The 16145-nt window shown below is 36.2% G+C and overlaps 1 protein-coding gene across 2 annotated transcripts in view; it reads right to left on the bottom strand.

The window, feature by feature from the left end:
- Nucleotides 1–2668: 2668 nt before the first annotated feature.
- Nucleotides 2669–16145, bottom strand: part of CHM (CHM Rab escort protein) — a 240676-nt gene continuing 227199 nt past the window's right edge. For both annotated transcript variants that reach the window (XM_043895520.1, XM_043895521.1), the window contains exons 14-15: nt 12956–13116; nt 2669–6082 (exon numbers count right to left, since the gene is read on the bottom strand). In XM_043895520.1, the coding sequence (XP_043751455.1) occupies nt 5891–6082; nt 12956–13116 (353 nt within the window). In that variant the 3' untranslated portion in view covers nt 2669–5890. The remainder of the gene's footprint in view (nt 6083–12955; nt 13117–16145) is intronic.

Here is a 16145-nt window from a genome sequence, read left to right as displayed (position 1 = left end):
ATTTTGCTTTTTTGAGGAACCTCCATATTGCTTTCCATAATGGCTGCACCAATTTACAGTCCTACTAACAATGTACTAGAATTCTCTTTTCTCCACATCCTCGTCAACATTTATTAGTAGACTTTTTGATGATAGCCATTTTGACTGGTGTGAGGTGATAATCTCACTGTTGTTTTGATTTGCATTTCTCTGATGATTGGTGATGTTGAGCATTTGTGTGTGTGTGTGCCTGTTGGCCATTTGCATATCCTTCTTGGAAAAATATCAATTCAGAACTTCTTCCCACTTATAAATTATTTTTTTTTAATACTTATGCTTTATAGTCTATATATGTATTTTGAATATTAACCTCTTGGTCATATTATTTGCACATATTTTCTCCCATTCCATAGGTTGTCTTTTCATTTTGTCAATGGTTTCCTTAGATGTGCAGCTTTTTTGTTTGATATCTCATTTGTTTGTTTTTCTTGCTTGAGACAGATCCAAAGAAATATTGCTAAGACTGATGTCAAAGTGTGTTTTTACTTATGTTGTCTTCTAAGGGTTTTATATTTTTAGGTCTTACATTTAAGTCCTTAATCCAGTTGTAGTTTATTTTTGTATATAGTGTGAGAATGCTGCCCAATTTTCCCAATATCATTTGTCAGAGGCTCTCTTTCTCCCATTGTATATTCTTGCCTCCTTTGTCATAGATTAATTGACCATGTAAGTGTGGACTTATCTCCAGGCTCTCTATTCTGTTCCATTGATCTATGTTTCTGTGCCACTGTGTTGTTTTGTTTACAGTAGCTTGGTAATATAGTTTGAAACCAGGGTGTGTGATACTTCTAGCTTTGTTTTTCCTTCTCAAGACTGTCTTGACTTTTTGGGGTCTTTTGTGTTTCCATACAAAGTTTTGTATTATTTGTTCTAGTTCTATGAAAAATGCTATTGGTGGTTTGAAAGGGATTGCACCTACAGGGTATGACACTCAATGAAATAAAGCAGGAATAAAGGTGGGAAATACAAATACTATTTTATTTCACTTATATGTGGAATCTAAAAAACAAATCAAATGAACAAAGATAACAAATAGGTTTGTTGATACAGAGAAAAAATAGGAGATTGCCAGAGAGGAGTGTGGGGAGGATGAGTGAAATCAGTGAGGGAGATTAAGAGGTACAAATAAATAATAAAAACAGTAAAAAAATAAATCATGGGGATGAGATGTATAGCATGGGGAATATAGTCAATAATGTAATAATTTTGTATGGTGACAGTTGATAATGACTTACTACAGTAATCATTTTGCATTATATAGAAATATCAAATCACATGTTGCATACCTGGAGCTAACATAGTGCTGGATGTCAACTATACTTCAATTACAAAATAAAAATAAGTGAAAATAAGAGAAAAATGCTATGTTGATAAGATGAAGAGTAATAGTGTCTAATATATATTAGACTGTGAATAGAAAATATAAGCTAGTATTTCATCTTTTCAAGCTCTACAAATTCTCTGCTGAATTGCTATTTTTTTCCACACATGAACAATTTGAATAGGACAGTTCACTAATGTTTCTAGAGTAAAACTGTCCATCTCTAAAGAATATTTCTTTCATGGGTCAACTGTCTCACTGACAGGAAGAGGATTTACACATGCAAGTCCTATTAACATTAATAGGTGTTACCAACATAAATCGCCCTGTAGTGATAGGCGATAAGACCCTCCAGTCTACTAGAATTCAAGTTCTATTGATTATCTGTCAAATGGTCCTAAGAGTCATCATCACCACAAACAGCAGATGTGGCAACTTGTATGGGAAGGGCATCTCATTGCAGCCCCATAGCTAAACTATAATAGAAGAAAAAAAGTGGTTTTCAAAGTGTGACCTGGGATGTTAACGGTTAAACCTTTTGCATTTAAAAAAAGGCATCATTAAAGAATTCAAACATATCAAAGCACTTGTTTAAAAAAGTGTGAATACTCTTGAGTTTCAACATGCTTGAAGGATAATATAGCTACTTGTTTAAAAATTCAATTAACCTTACCTTTTTAAAACTTGATTTATTAATAATCACAGATAAATTGCCAGTTTTGAAATACTGATGTTATCTTTTGAATACATCCTATCTGAAAAGCTTTAGAAACTACCTGGAATTCACAGAAATTGTCACTCTGCTTAAATTATTTGATTCAAGAACAAATCAGTTCAGTGAATGATTTCTGCATGAAAAGAACATCAACAGTCTCTTATCTGTTGTAAGTAAGCTACTGGGGACTCAACCAGCACAAAGAAAAACATTTCAGATTCTCATTCATGAAGTAAATAAGAAAAACATTTCAGAGTCTCATACACTAAGTGAGATGGGGAAACAGTTTGCAGGTAGTGTATTGTAAAGCCATACCCCATGCCTCAGAACACTGATTTCAAACAGAATGAATTTTGATGCTGGCATCTAGAACAGTTTGCTAAGTAAATCATACCCATGTATCATCTGATTGCCTTTTTCAAAAGCCTGACACAGTCGGCAGATGCCTAGAAATAAAATCAAATATATAGCTGGAAAATTAACTGAGAGGTTAAATAGTAGACCAATATCAACAAATAAATTAATTTCAAGACAATCTTTAATTTATTGGCAAATATACAAAATTTTAATATTAAAAAATAGGATACCACACCTGAAAGGCATTAAAACAGACTTTATTTCCTCTGAAAACTTACTGTTACAGTGTGCAAATTAATGAATAACCATATATTCATGCTTTCTGAAATGCACTTTAGAAAACCAATCAAGAGTTGAGAGAAATTATCCTAATAGCAGTAAATGTATGTTGCTATTTTTCAACCATATTAAATATTTTTAAAGAAAAAAAGATAATTGCTTTGAAGGATCATTACTATTTAGCAATAATTTCAACAAAAATTTTTTTTGAGGTTTTTAGGACTTTAGACATACTTTGCTTTCTCCAGAACTATAGCTGTAACAGAAATTAATCATTAGCATGGCCATTATTTTGGGCAGAGGGCTGCCAATCTCAGAAATTATGATTCCAGAAGTTAACCATTAACATGACCATTTTTCTATAAGCAGCTAAGTATAATAGTAGATAGGGAAATTATAACTCAGTTTTCCTGTAGAAAAATATATGTTTATTTTATATATATATATGTATGTATGTATGTATGTTTTTCTGGGCAGGCATACCAACTAGACAAAAATACAGTAGCAACATAGGGTTAGTAATCTGTTTTCATATTGATGACTAAACTGAATGATATTATTACTCTTGGCTAATAAGCATGCATAACACAACATTTTAAACACAGGAATAACAATTCTTTGATAATAGCAATTTTCAAAATTTAAAATTAGCTAATGAAATTTCTGCATCATGTACAAACATCTAAATTTTATTAATATGACTTCAGGCTTACAGTTTTACAATAAAACCAAAAGGCTTTTCTTTAAAGCTATGAAAACAAGTATTTGCAGTAAGACAGCTGAAAAGAATGTTCTTAGAATAATTTCTATTACATTCTGAGGCAAGAGGAAGTATCTAAAGTTATTTAACACAAAGTTTTAAACAGCTGTATATTATCTTAATCATCACTAATGATGTTCAGGAGCTTTTAAACATTTCAACAGTATTAATAAACAATCCAGAAGAGAAATTCTGATACTGGCTAATGGATGAAATAGGGTACTGTATAGATTGGGCCACAAGACCACAGAGTATCTCCTTCATTGTTCAGAGAACTATAGTAAAGCTATCAGAATTTTCCTAGTTATTCTGGGTCTACCCTGATTGGCTGTTTACATAAGTGTGCATGATTTATCAAGAGGTCTTAACTCTAAGACTATAACAAAGTACAATATTTTAATTGGTGCAGCTTACTGCATTTGTATTCAAACTCAATGCTCTCATATAGTGGAAACTTTTATATTGCTGGTACTGCAGGGCAGGGCCAATACCCAGTGCTTATAGGTGTGTATTGTGCATTTAGCGCATGCCATAGTTGGGTTTCAGGAAATATAATTTAAGACAGATCTGAATTCACATAACGAAGTAGGTTATAATGTAATTTTATTGTCCCTGATTTGTATAACATTATAAAAAGGGAAGAGAGGGATAGAGGGGATTAAAGAGATCAGGGAAAGGCTGTGCAATGGGGAGAGGGGTTAGGAGTAGCCTGAGAGGCTTGGGAGGTTTTCCTCTGGATTCAGCTGTATCTGCTGAATTTAAACCCTGCTGGGGGTTTAAAAGGTGAGGCAAGAGCTACATTCTTTCCGTTTCTCATGAGTCTGTGACCTGAAAGAGCCGGCTTCCTTTGAGATCGCTGAAATCTGGAGAGGTCAAAGCCCTGCTGCAGCTGAAGAATGTAAGAACTATGTGCTTTCCACTGTAGCCATGGCTCTCTGATCAGCAATACAGGCCAGACTGCATGACAATCCACTTTTAATGAATTTATTTATTCAAAATAAGTTGTTAAGTCCAAACTATTGCTCAAAGAAGGTAAACCATCAGAGCTCAGCATTTGGAAAAATTTTAATATAGGCACTCACTGTACCTAGATTTGCCGTCTATTCACAGCCCTTATATTTTTATGCTAAGTGCATATTAGGGTTTATCAATTGTCATATTCTGTTTAGAGTCCTTGGTGGTTTCAGGTCCAACTACTAGAAAAGGAATATGAAGAGTTTATAGAGTGTTTTCCTTATTAAGATTTAAAACCATAATTCTATATGTTACTTTGTTTACTTTTCTATAAGACTATTAAATACTAATTTAAGAAATAGATTTTTATTTTAAAAGCTTAATGCAATAAAAACACTATGATTTATTGTTGGGGGAAGTGACAGCAAACAATTATTCGCTGCATGAGATCTGATATTCACCCCCAAGTCAATGAGAAAATTCTGAAAGAACTTTTATTCCAGAAAAATCATTCTAAGGATAGTACTGCATATATCTTCAAAATCATTCTCACTCAGTAGACATGTAGAGAAACTGAGGTGCAGAAAGTAAATAATTTGCCTAATATTAGGCAATTTGCAAATATCATCAGTTTGCAAATATCATCATCACATTTGCCTAATATCAGCATAGCTAGGATGAAATTAGGTCCATAGACAATCAGGTTAGTGCTCCAGGTACTCAACTAGAAAGAATTTCCAAACACCAAAGGAGCCTATTTAAATCTTTCCTTCCATTTCTCCAGTACTGAGCTTTCGTAGAATGTTCAGGACTCAAATACAAATACTATTAACACTTAAAAAAAAAAACACTGAGTAATAGACTCATGACTTGTTTGTAAAAGTGTCTACTTTAATATAGTATCTTCAATTCTCCTCAAGATAGAGAACAAAACAAACCTCTATTTCAAACATAGGCTCCTGCTTGGATTATGACATTTTAATTTTTTTCAACTATATCTACATATACTTTCATCATTTGTGTCACGATGCTCACACCCATAGAGAAAATATAACTCAAACAATCAAAGGAAATTTGTGAGCCAATTCCAAATATGTGGCTTTCAAGCAAAGTGGCAGGCAAAACCTGTCCTAATACCACAGAATTACTAACAATGCATAGGATCACTTTCATAAACATAGCTGTATTTCTGGAAATCAATCCACTTTATAATTTTTATCTGCTAATTCCACAGGTTTGGTATCTTAAAGCAGGCAAGTCAATGTGCTTTACAAAGTATTTTGTGGTCTTAGAATGTCCTCTTTAAGGAAAATCCCCTTTTGGATCTCTTTTATTGTTTTTCTTGGTAATTCCGCATGTTAACTGGCTGCTGTTGTGTAACATTTTTCAAACAGTTCTTCCATCAAGAAGACTCTCAGGCTAGGAGGATTTTCCACAGTGTGGTATCCAGTTTGGTATATACTGGTTATTCAGAGGGCTCCTCTGGGTTTCTCAGATTTGAGCTTTCTTTGGGAGTCTCTGAGTTGGCCTCTGGTAAGGCACTGGATTCTGAAGCCTCTGGTTGTAAACTGTCTCCATCAAGGATAATGTCTTCAGGATTCGGTGGGGGTGGACAGAAGTCTTCATTGGGGCAGATTTGTTGGAAAAGTGCTTCAGCCTGGCCAGGGAAGAAAGCGCACAATAGTTTTTGAATGCTAACTTAAAATGTATGAACCTTTTTGGAACAGTTTAAAAAATGAAGTATCATCCTTATAATCATTAAGTTACAGAACTTCACACAGAAGCATAACCTTCTAAAATCTGCTTTCAGAACTCAAATACATTCATTCAGACCCACCCTTCAAATATATCAGTACTTGATCAGGTGCCCAGCCAAGACTTTAAGGTCATTTATTCTATGTGTCAATAGAAATAAAATTTCCTTTAATATTCTTTATATAATTTCTTAATAGAGATTATTTGTGATATCTATAGTCTAATTTAGCATATACCAATTTTAACAACTGTTCAAATCAAGAACATTCTTCATTGTTCAACTATTTGCTTTTCTAGTTTTCTTCCCTCTGTGCTTTGAGGAGTATTACATAATCCAAGACTATGGACTCTGAATAGAAAACCATGACAAATGCAGTAGTGATGTGATCTAGCTAATGTTTAATTAGCATCTGAGCCTTGCTCTCTTTGTCTACAGCATAGAAGAGAGTAAGCTTCTTTATATGGTAACTGTTATCACTGTTATTAATAATAACAAATTAAAATGTCGAGATATAAGCTGAGCTTAGTCTGGCAGGGTAAGAGAGTAAGAAAGTAAACGTGATCTTAATTAACAGCAACAAATAGATACACACATACAAGAAAGTAAATGTGGCAAGTAGCATTGCTATTCTATTCTAAACATATTCCTAGTTTTATTTAGATGAATACACTTATTTGTTAGATAGGGGTCCCTGCCAGGTTAGGTAGCTTGCATGCAACCCTATTGGTAAAAGAAAGTCATTAAAGGGTTTAAAGATATATGCTTGTTTTGCTTTAAAGTTTACAATGTCTGTCTGTACCACTTTAACTCTCCGTCCCAATGTACACACAAGGTCATCCATTAGGCCAGGAGTTGACAACTACGGCCCACAGGCCAGATCCAGCCTGTTGTCTGTTTTCATAAATAAAGCTTTATTGGAACACAGTCACTCTCCTTTATCTATCTATAGCTCCGTTTGCACTGCAATGGTGGAGTCAAGCAGCTGCAAAATACACTATATGGGTTGCAAAATCAAAACTATTTGCTAGCTGGCCATCTATAATTACATACTCCTGCATCCAGTAAATAGAACAGTTTCTTTCCTTCTTAAGTATAATTCAAGGGTATATTTTTGGACCTGCCATTTAACTATGGTTATTTTCAAATTAAATATTTGAAATGCCTGCTTTGCTTGCTTCCACCCAGGGATCACACCTTTGCTGGAGACACTCAGTCTCTAGAAACAGGAGGACTGGTGTCAGACAGAGCCTCTATCTCACACTTTAGTTACTCTAATAGTCATTTTGTCTTTTATCTCTATCTAGTCTACCTGAAGAAGTTCTTCTTCCCCTTTAGTCTCTGGATGTAATCACCAAATCCTATTGATTTTATCTCTTAGTTCTTGACTCCATCTGTTCTTTTCCTAGAGACACAGCCCAGACATGCACCATCTTTCCCTGGGACGCCTGCAACATCTCAGAACTGGACTAGTCACTTTGCCTCTAGGATTTTCCTGTGTAACCCATCTTTATGCTGCCCTCAGAGGGGTCAATGGAAAATGAAATTCTGTTTATGCCTTGTGCTTAGTCACTCAGTAGTGTCCAACTCTTTGCAACCCCATGGACTGTGCCCCGCCAGGCTTCTCTGATATGGGAACTTCCAGGCAAGAATACTGGAATAGGTTGCCATGCCCTCCTCCAGGGGATCTTCCCAACCCAGGGATCCAACTCATGTCTCCTTTGTCTCCTGCATTGCAGGCAGATTCTTTACCTGCTAAGCCATCGTGTTCTGGCTTAAAAGTCTTCTAATAGGATAAAAATCCAGGATGATTATGGTGAACAAAACTCTTCAGGCCTATCTTCTCTGGTCTCATCATCTTCTACTTCACCCCATCTCTGCCTCTCAGATTTTTTGCTACACACTATTACCTGTTTGTTGGAAGCTTCAACAGTACGTGTACTGTCAACTTCCAGATGTTCAAGCTGGATTTAGAAAAGGCAGAGGAACCAGAGATCAAATTGCCAACATCTGCTGGATCATCAAAAAAGCAAGAGAGTTCCAGAAAAACATCTACTTCTGCTTTATTGACTATGCCAAAGCCTTTGACTGTGTGGATCACAACAAACTATGGAAAATTCTTCAAGAGATGGGAATACCAGACCACCTGACCTGCCTCCTGAGAAATCTGTATGCAGGTCAGGAAGCAACAGTTAGAACTGGACATGGACTGACAGCCTGGTTCCAAATTGGGAAAGGAGTACATCAAGGCTGTATATTGTCACCCTGCTTATTTAACTTATATGCAGAGTACATCATGAGAATTGGCCACCTGATATGAAGAACTGACTCACTGGAAAAGACCCTGATGCTGGGAAGGATTGAAGGCAGGAGGAGAAGGGGATGACAGAGGATGAAATGGTTGGATGGCATCACCGACTCAATGGACATGAGTTTGAGTAAATTCCGGGAGTTGGTGATGGACAGGGAGGCCTGGCGTGCTGCAGTCCATGGGGTCAGAAAGAGTAGGACACAACAGAGTGACTGAATTGACTGACTGACTTCTTAAGCATACTATGTTTATATCCTAGGCTGGTGCAAATGCTATAATGTATGGAATGTTTCAATTTGACTGTCTTCCATTTGGATGAAGAATTGCTACTCATCTTTTATATCCTTCTGTGTAAGGTTCTCTGACTCCTAGATAGAACTTGTGGCTCCTCTATATTACCTTTGTACTTTCAATATCATTCCTTTTTTTAAAAAAAATCTATTCTTTTGTTTGTTTTATTTGTTTACGGCCTTGCCATGCAGCATGTGGGATATTAGTTCCCCAACCAGAGACTGAACCTGCACTCCCTGCATTGGAAATGCAGTCTTAACCACTGGACCATCAGAGAAGTCCCTCAGTATCATTCTCTTACTGCATATACCACATTGCAATGTCATTTGTTTATATGTTTTTCTCCTTTACCAGACAGTGATTCACCCAGGAATGATGACTAGGTTTTAATTAACTCTGAATCCTTAGTGCCAGGCATGGAATAGAATCTCCCTCTGTATATATATATGATGTATGCATATGTATGTACATATATGTAATGTATGTTGTAATATTTATATGCAACATCTGTACAATACAGTTTACACACACACACACGTAGCTATACATGTAAGTATATATATAAATGGAAGAATTTTAGAAACTGTATATTGTGCAAATATTGAATATAAATACTATAATTATTATTACTCTTTCTTTTACTTCTACTCCAGTTCCTCTGTATCTTACACCTTGTCTCCCTTTTGCCACCTCTCTATAAGATAGATTCCCCTGAACCCCAGTTTCCGTGGCTGGATCCCACTCAATCTGTTTCTGTATATTCCTGTCATGAACAACGTGTGTCCTAAGACTGCCAAGCAACTACAGGTTTTGCTGTCCTGCCCTTATTTGTACTCTACCTGATGTGGAAATCCCCCTTTAGCCCATCTGCCACTGGCCCCTGCTGTTGCCAATTTCCCACGGTCAAACTCTGGCCTTTCCCAAGTCTCTCCTCTCTTTCCAACTGCTGGAACATTTTAGGGCCAACTGTCACTTTCTGGAAGGTCTTTCTGGAAGCTTCTTGGTGTGCTTCATTTCATTTGCCAACTAAGCCACGATTCCGAGAGTTATACAAAGAAGTTGGTTCAGAGTACTTAACTGTCAACTTTTAATCTTCCTCATCCTTTTAAAGCAAGGAGTAAGCTTAAAGGGTAATGCTTTCATGTAGTTAAAATAATTAAAAAGGGCTAATTATATTGTGACTTAGTTTCCTTATACTGGGAAGTACAGAGAAAACAAGCTGAGTAATTTAGATATTCCTAATGTTTACTTAACATTGTGTGTGTTAGTCAGTCGTGTCCAACTCTTTGTGACCCCATGGACTGTAGCCTACCAGGCTTCTATGTCTATGGGATTTTCCAGGTAAGAATACTGGAGTGGATTGCCATTCCCTTCTCCAAGGGATCTTCCTGACCCAGGGATCAAACCTTGGTCTCCTGCATTGTAGGCAGATTCTTTACCATTTGAGCTACAAGGAAGTCTAAAAACAAACAAATATTTTGTCAATCTAGCAGTTTAATGTATTTAGGATGCATCTACATTAACAAGATGAAAGCACTGTACACTACATGTGTGTACAAGCAGTGGGGTCCAACAGACCTGAGGTTAAATCTTGGGTCAAAATTTGTCAGCTATATGATCTTTGGCCAAGTTATTTAGCTCCTTTGGGCTTTAATTTCCTCATCTGTAAAATGGGGATGCAACAGATACTTACCTCATAGGGTTGTTGTGAGGACCAAATCAGATAATATACATAACATGCTTAGGACAGTGCTTGGTATATAAAAAATGCACAACAATGGAGGCTTCAGGAAATATGACACCTAAAATTGCCCTCTCCCTCAATAGCTTGAGAAAGTAAATGCTACTGCACTATGTGAGCAACTTGACAGTTCTTATAACCAAGAAAGCTCATCTTCAACTTACAAATTATGTACCAAAAGTCATAAGCAATTTGCTGATCTCTCCATACAAACAACATTCTAATGGTGGTTATACTGCCAGTCCAGTATCAGCCAATTTAACCCATTTCACACCTGAAGTATAATACGGAGTACAGCACTACTTAACTATTCTTGTTCCTAAGGCAGTGGCAGCTCCAAGGCAATGGGGACTCCTGAAAGAGGAGTGAGTTATCACTGCCTTGGGAGTATAGACCAGTAGGGACTACAGACCAGTCTGCTTATCAGTATTCCTCATATAAGAAAAGAAATATCTACGTGAGGTTCAGAAATAAAATAGAACATAGACAACAAAACCAGCAAGTCACAGAGAATTACATAATCGGGAATGTCTTGGTATGCTTCTGCATACAACTTTAACTTGTGAGTATTAAACACAGATTACTTCCTATTTTTAATGTCTTCAAATCATAGCTTCAAATGAACACAAGGGAGACAGGTCTATGTTATTCAACATCTATACATTTACAAATAAGAACAGCAGATGCAAACTTGACAAATAGTAAAATGAAGCATTTTACTTAAAAAAAAAGGAAAAAGGAAATCTCCAAGTGCTTATGTTCCTACATGGGCAAAACTTAGGTGATATTCTGAGGGTTTTATAGACAATTTGGAAGACAGAAGTCATCAATTAGCATTTGGGATGAACACGGGTGTAATATACTAAAATTAGAACACAGTTTCTCTGAATAAACTGGCTATTTTTAAAAGTTATTATTGATGCCCTTTAATGTAGGCATTATAATATTTCTCCTAAAACTTATTTGAGGTTAAAAGCTATATAACAAATATAAGCCTACTTATAATTAATAGCATATAATAATTAGCACCCAAACTAGCATTATTATTGTTTTCTTCTGTGGTAACATTGTACTCAAGTCTATCTTCTTGGGAAGCAAATTACCTCATGATAAAATTATCCTTTAATTATAATCTTCTAGCTTACAGCTTAGATCACATTAGCATTTCTATATTAAGTTCTTATTTAAGGCCTTTCATTTTGGTTAAAAACATTAAAGTTCACTGAGAAATAAAGTTATCTGGCTGATAACTTGTTGGCAATTTCTGCTTGGGAAAAAATGGAACATCAAAGCAAAAATGATCTGGCCATTTTAAGCCATAAATGTAGATATTGAACTATTCTGGGTTCCTATTAAACTAACAGAACAAAAGATGTGACTTCCTGTTTTTGTTTGATATCATTGACTAAATCTGATTATCCTGGATTACCATTAGACTCTGAGGATTAAAAACAAAGAATCTGGCAAAAAACTGTAAATGTATGGGTCACGGCCTTGCTGCTATGCTGAAAAATTAGATTAAAAGCTTAAAGAAGCCATTTGTTTCTACAGGATCCTTGCCACTAGTGGGAATGAAATTTCCACCTGTAGTCTTAGAACAATGTTAAATTATCCATTTATTTATTCAATAGATAGATGCACTAACTATATTGGTGAAAAGTTTAGACTTACACCTCAAAAACAGTATTTTCTGCTCTTCTTTTTCAGTCAAGTGCAGAAAAGTATATTTGTACATGCATATGAATTTTCAATTTGTAGAGTCATAATTCACTTTTGGCATTTTGTGTCAGCTACCTTGTACCTCTATAGCCCTGTTCAGGAGCGCTTTCACAAATTCCACCCTGATTTAACATACTCCTCAGCAGTTACTATAGTAGCTTTGGGACACCAGCTTGTGTCAAAACATTAAAGGAATCATGTTCATTGTGAAAAACTGTATGTTCTTTTCCATGATAAGAATGTACCTTAAAAATGCCATTTAAAAAATACATTTTGTGTGCCTTACCAGTTACACTGCTTTTGAAATGACTCAAGTTTAAAGAGGAAAAAAGTTCATGTATTTCAAAATACACTGAAACACCACAATTTAAATTAGAAGCAATGTCTCTTTAGAATATTGACATTATAAATTCATTTTCTGGATATGTATTTCTAAGATCTTCTATCCTTATTCCCACAATGGAACTCATAAACAATCTCTTGTATTTCATCATTATATTCAAGATTGTGACAATATTTGATACTACATTTAAAATATATTTAATGTGGCTTTGTTGTTCAGAGAGAAAATGTTTAGGAGCAAATTACAGAGATGGTATTAAATGAGAGAGATGCTTTTTTAGTCTCTTTTCCCACCTCTTAGAGGAAAAAACAATTCACTTTCCCTACCACACCAACTTCTTAAGCTAAAACTGAGAAAGACCAACAGCCTTACCTGTTTGACTGCATTATCATTTCCTAAAGCACAGTCTGGGCCAGAGCAGACATAAACGTTGGATGGTAAATCATTATAAGAGTTCCTGCTGACATCTGAAGAATCTCTCATATTGAAGTAAAGACCCCATAGAAGTCTTGGCTTTTCAACTTCTTCATTTTCTAAATGTAAACATAAATTTTATGTATATCTAAAGCACAGCATACCTCTCAATTACTATAATATGTAGCCAATTACTAACAAAGCCGTAACTATACATTGTAGTAAATCAGTGCTTTGTATTTTAACAAAACTATATCTGCATACACATACTCTAATATATGTATACAATATTTCAAGCAATGATGGCTTTTCAACCTAAGACAAGTTAGATTTAAAATTTATTTTGATTATCAGTAAGTTACTTAGATTTAACTCCAATCACATTTCCTTGGACTTTTCTTATTTCTCATCACCAGTATCAAAGTGCTTATGATCCTATTCATCTTTAAATTATGCCAGTGAAGTGAGAAGTTAACATAAACTGATTTTCTTGTTTCACATGGATAAACCAACTTAAAATATTATAAAGTCAATACTATACATAGGATTATGAGATGATCAGAATAGAGAAATCTATAGACAGGGAGTAAGGAAATTCCCTGGCAGTCCAGTGGTTAAGACTCGGTACTTTCACTGCTGTGCCCCAGGTTCAATCGCCAGTTTGGGAATTAAGATCCCATAAGCGCATGCCACTTACCTAATAAAGAAAACAAATGAAGTAGATTAGTGTTACCTTCAGTTGGGGAGGAATTGACAGAAAGTACAGGTTAAAGGCATTGTATAGGAGACAGGAATCAAGACCATCCCCAAGAAAAAGAAATGCAAAACAGCAAAATGGCTGTCTAGGAGGCCTTACAAATATGTGTGAAAAGAAGAGAAGTGAAAAGTAAAGGAGAAAAGCAAAGATATACCCATTTGAATGCAGAGTTCCAAAGAATAGCAAGAAGAGATGAGAAAGCCTTCCTCAGTGATCAATGCAAAGAAATAGAGGAAAACAATAGAATGGGAAAGACTAGAGATCTCTTCAAGAAAATTAGAGATACCAAGGGAACATTTCATGCAAAGATGGGCTCAATAAAGGACAGAAATGGTATGGACCTAAAAGAAGCAAAAGATATTAAGAAGAGGTGGCAAGAATACAAAGAAAAACTGTACAAAAACAATCTTCATGACCTAGATAATCACAATAGTGTGATCACTCACACTCACCTAGAGCCAGACATCCTGGAATGTGAAGTCAAATGGGCCTTAGGAAGTATCACTATGAACAAAGCTAGTGGAGGTGATGGAATTCAGTTGAGCTATTTCAAATCCTAAAAGATGATGCTGTGAAAGTGCTGCACTCAATATGTCAGCATATTTGGAAAACTCAGCAGTGGCCACAGAACTGGAAAAGGTCAGTTTTCATTCCAATCCCAAAGAAAGGCAATGCCAAAGAATGCTCAAACTACCGCACAGTTGCACTCATCTCACACGCTAGTAAAGTAATGCTCAAAATTCTCCAAGCCAGACTTTAGCGGTACATGAACCATGAACTTCCAGATGTTCAAGCTGGTTTTAGAACAGGCAGAGGAACCAGATATCAAATTGTCAACATCTGTTGGGTCATCAAAAAAGCAAGAGAGTTCCAGAAAAATATTTATTTCTGCTTTATTGACTATGCCAAAGCCTTTGACTATGTGGATCACAGTAAACTGTGGAAAATTCTGAAGGAGATAGGAATATCAGACCACCTGACCTGCCTCTTGAGAAATCTGTATGCAGGTCAGGAAGCAACAGTTAGAACTGGACATGGAATGACAGCCTGGTTCCAAATCGGGACAGGAGTATGTCAAGGCTGTATATTGTCACCCTGCTTATTTAACTTATATGTAGAGTACATCATGAGAAACGCTGAGCTGGAGGAAGCACAAGCTGGAATTAAGATTACCAGGAGAAATATCAATAACCTCAGATATGCAGATGATACCACCCTTATGGCAGAAAGTGAAGAGGAACTAAAAAGCCTCTTGATGAAAGTGAAAGAGGAGAGTGAAAAAGTTGGCTTAAAGCTCAACATTCAGAAAACTAAGATCATGGAATCTGGTCCCATCACTTCATGGGAAATAGATGGGGAAACAGTGGAAACAGTGTCAGACTTTTTTTTTTTGGGCTCCAAAATCACTGCAGATGGTGATTGCAGCCATGAAATTAAAAAGACGCTTACTGCTTGGAAGGAAAGTTATGACCAACCTAGATAGCATATTAAAAAGCAGAGACATTACTTTGCTAACAAAGGTCCAACTAGTCAAGGCTATGGTTTTTCCAGTGGTCATGTATGGATGTGAGAGTTGGACTGTCAAGAAAGCTGAGTGCCGAAAAATGGATGCTTTTGAACTGTGGTGTTGGGGAAGACTCTTGAGAGTCCCTTGGACTGCAAGGAGATCCAACCAGTCCATCCTAAAGGAGATCAGTCCTGAGTGTTTATTGGAAGGACTGATGCTGAAGCTGAAGCTCCAGTACTTTGGCCACCTCATGCGAACAGCTGACTCATTGGCAAAGACCCTGATGCTGGGAGGGATTGGGGGCAGGAGGAGAAGGGGACGACAGAGGATGAGATGGCTGGATGGCATCACCAACTCGATGGACATGCGTTTGAGTAAACTCCGGGAGTTGGTGATGGACACGGAGGCCTGGCGTGCTGTGATTCATGGGGTCGCAAAGAGTCAGACACGACTGAATGACTGAACTGAACTGAAGTGAATACAGAGTGTAGTATACAACAGATATTCAATGAGTAATTCTTTTTTTTTTTTAATGAGTAATTCTTGAACTAATTTTAATTCTGTTTTCAGGTACAATCATAGTATGATATTTTTATTAAATGTTATTAATCTCAATAACTAAAGCCTATTCCTTGCTTTCAAACTGTGAAATGATGCTTCCAAACTGTGGTGCTGGAGAAGACTCTTGAGAGTTCATGGACAGCAAGGAGATCAAACCAGTCAACCTTAAAGGAAATCAACCCTGAATCCTCTTTCGAAGGACTGATGCTGAAGGTGAAGCTCTGAAGCTCCCATACTTGGCCACCTAATGTGAACAAATGACTAATTGGAATAGACCTTGATGCCATCCAAGACTGAAGGCAGAAGGAGAAGAGGGGACAGAA

Source organism: Cervus elaphus, chromosome X (assembly GCF_910594005.1).
Source record: "Cervus elaphus chromosome X, mCerEla1.1, whole genome shotgun sequence".
NCBI lineage: Eukaryota > Metazoa > Chordata > Mammalia > Artiodactyla > Cervidae > Cervus > Cervus elaphus.
This window is presented reverse-complemented; position numbering and strand designations above follow the sequence as displayed.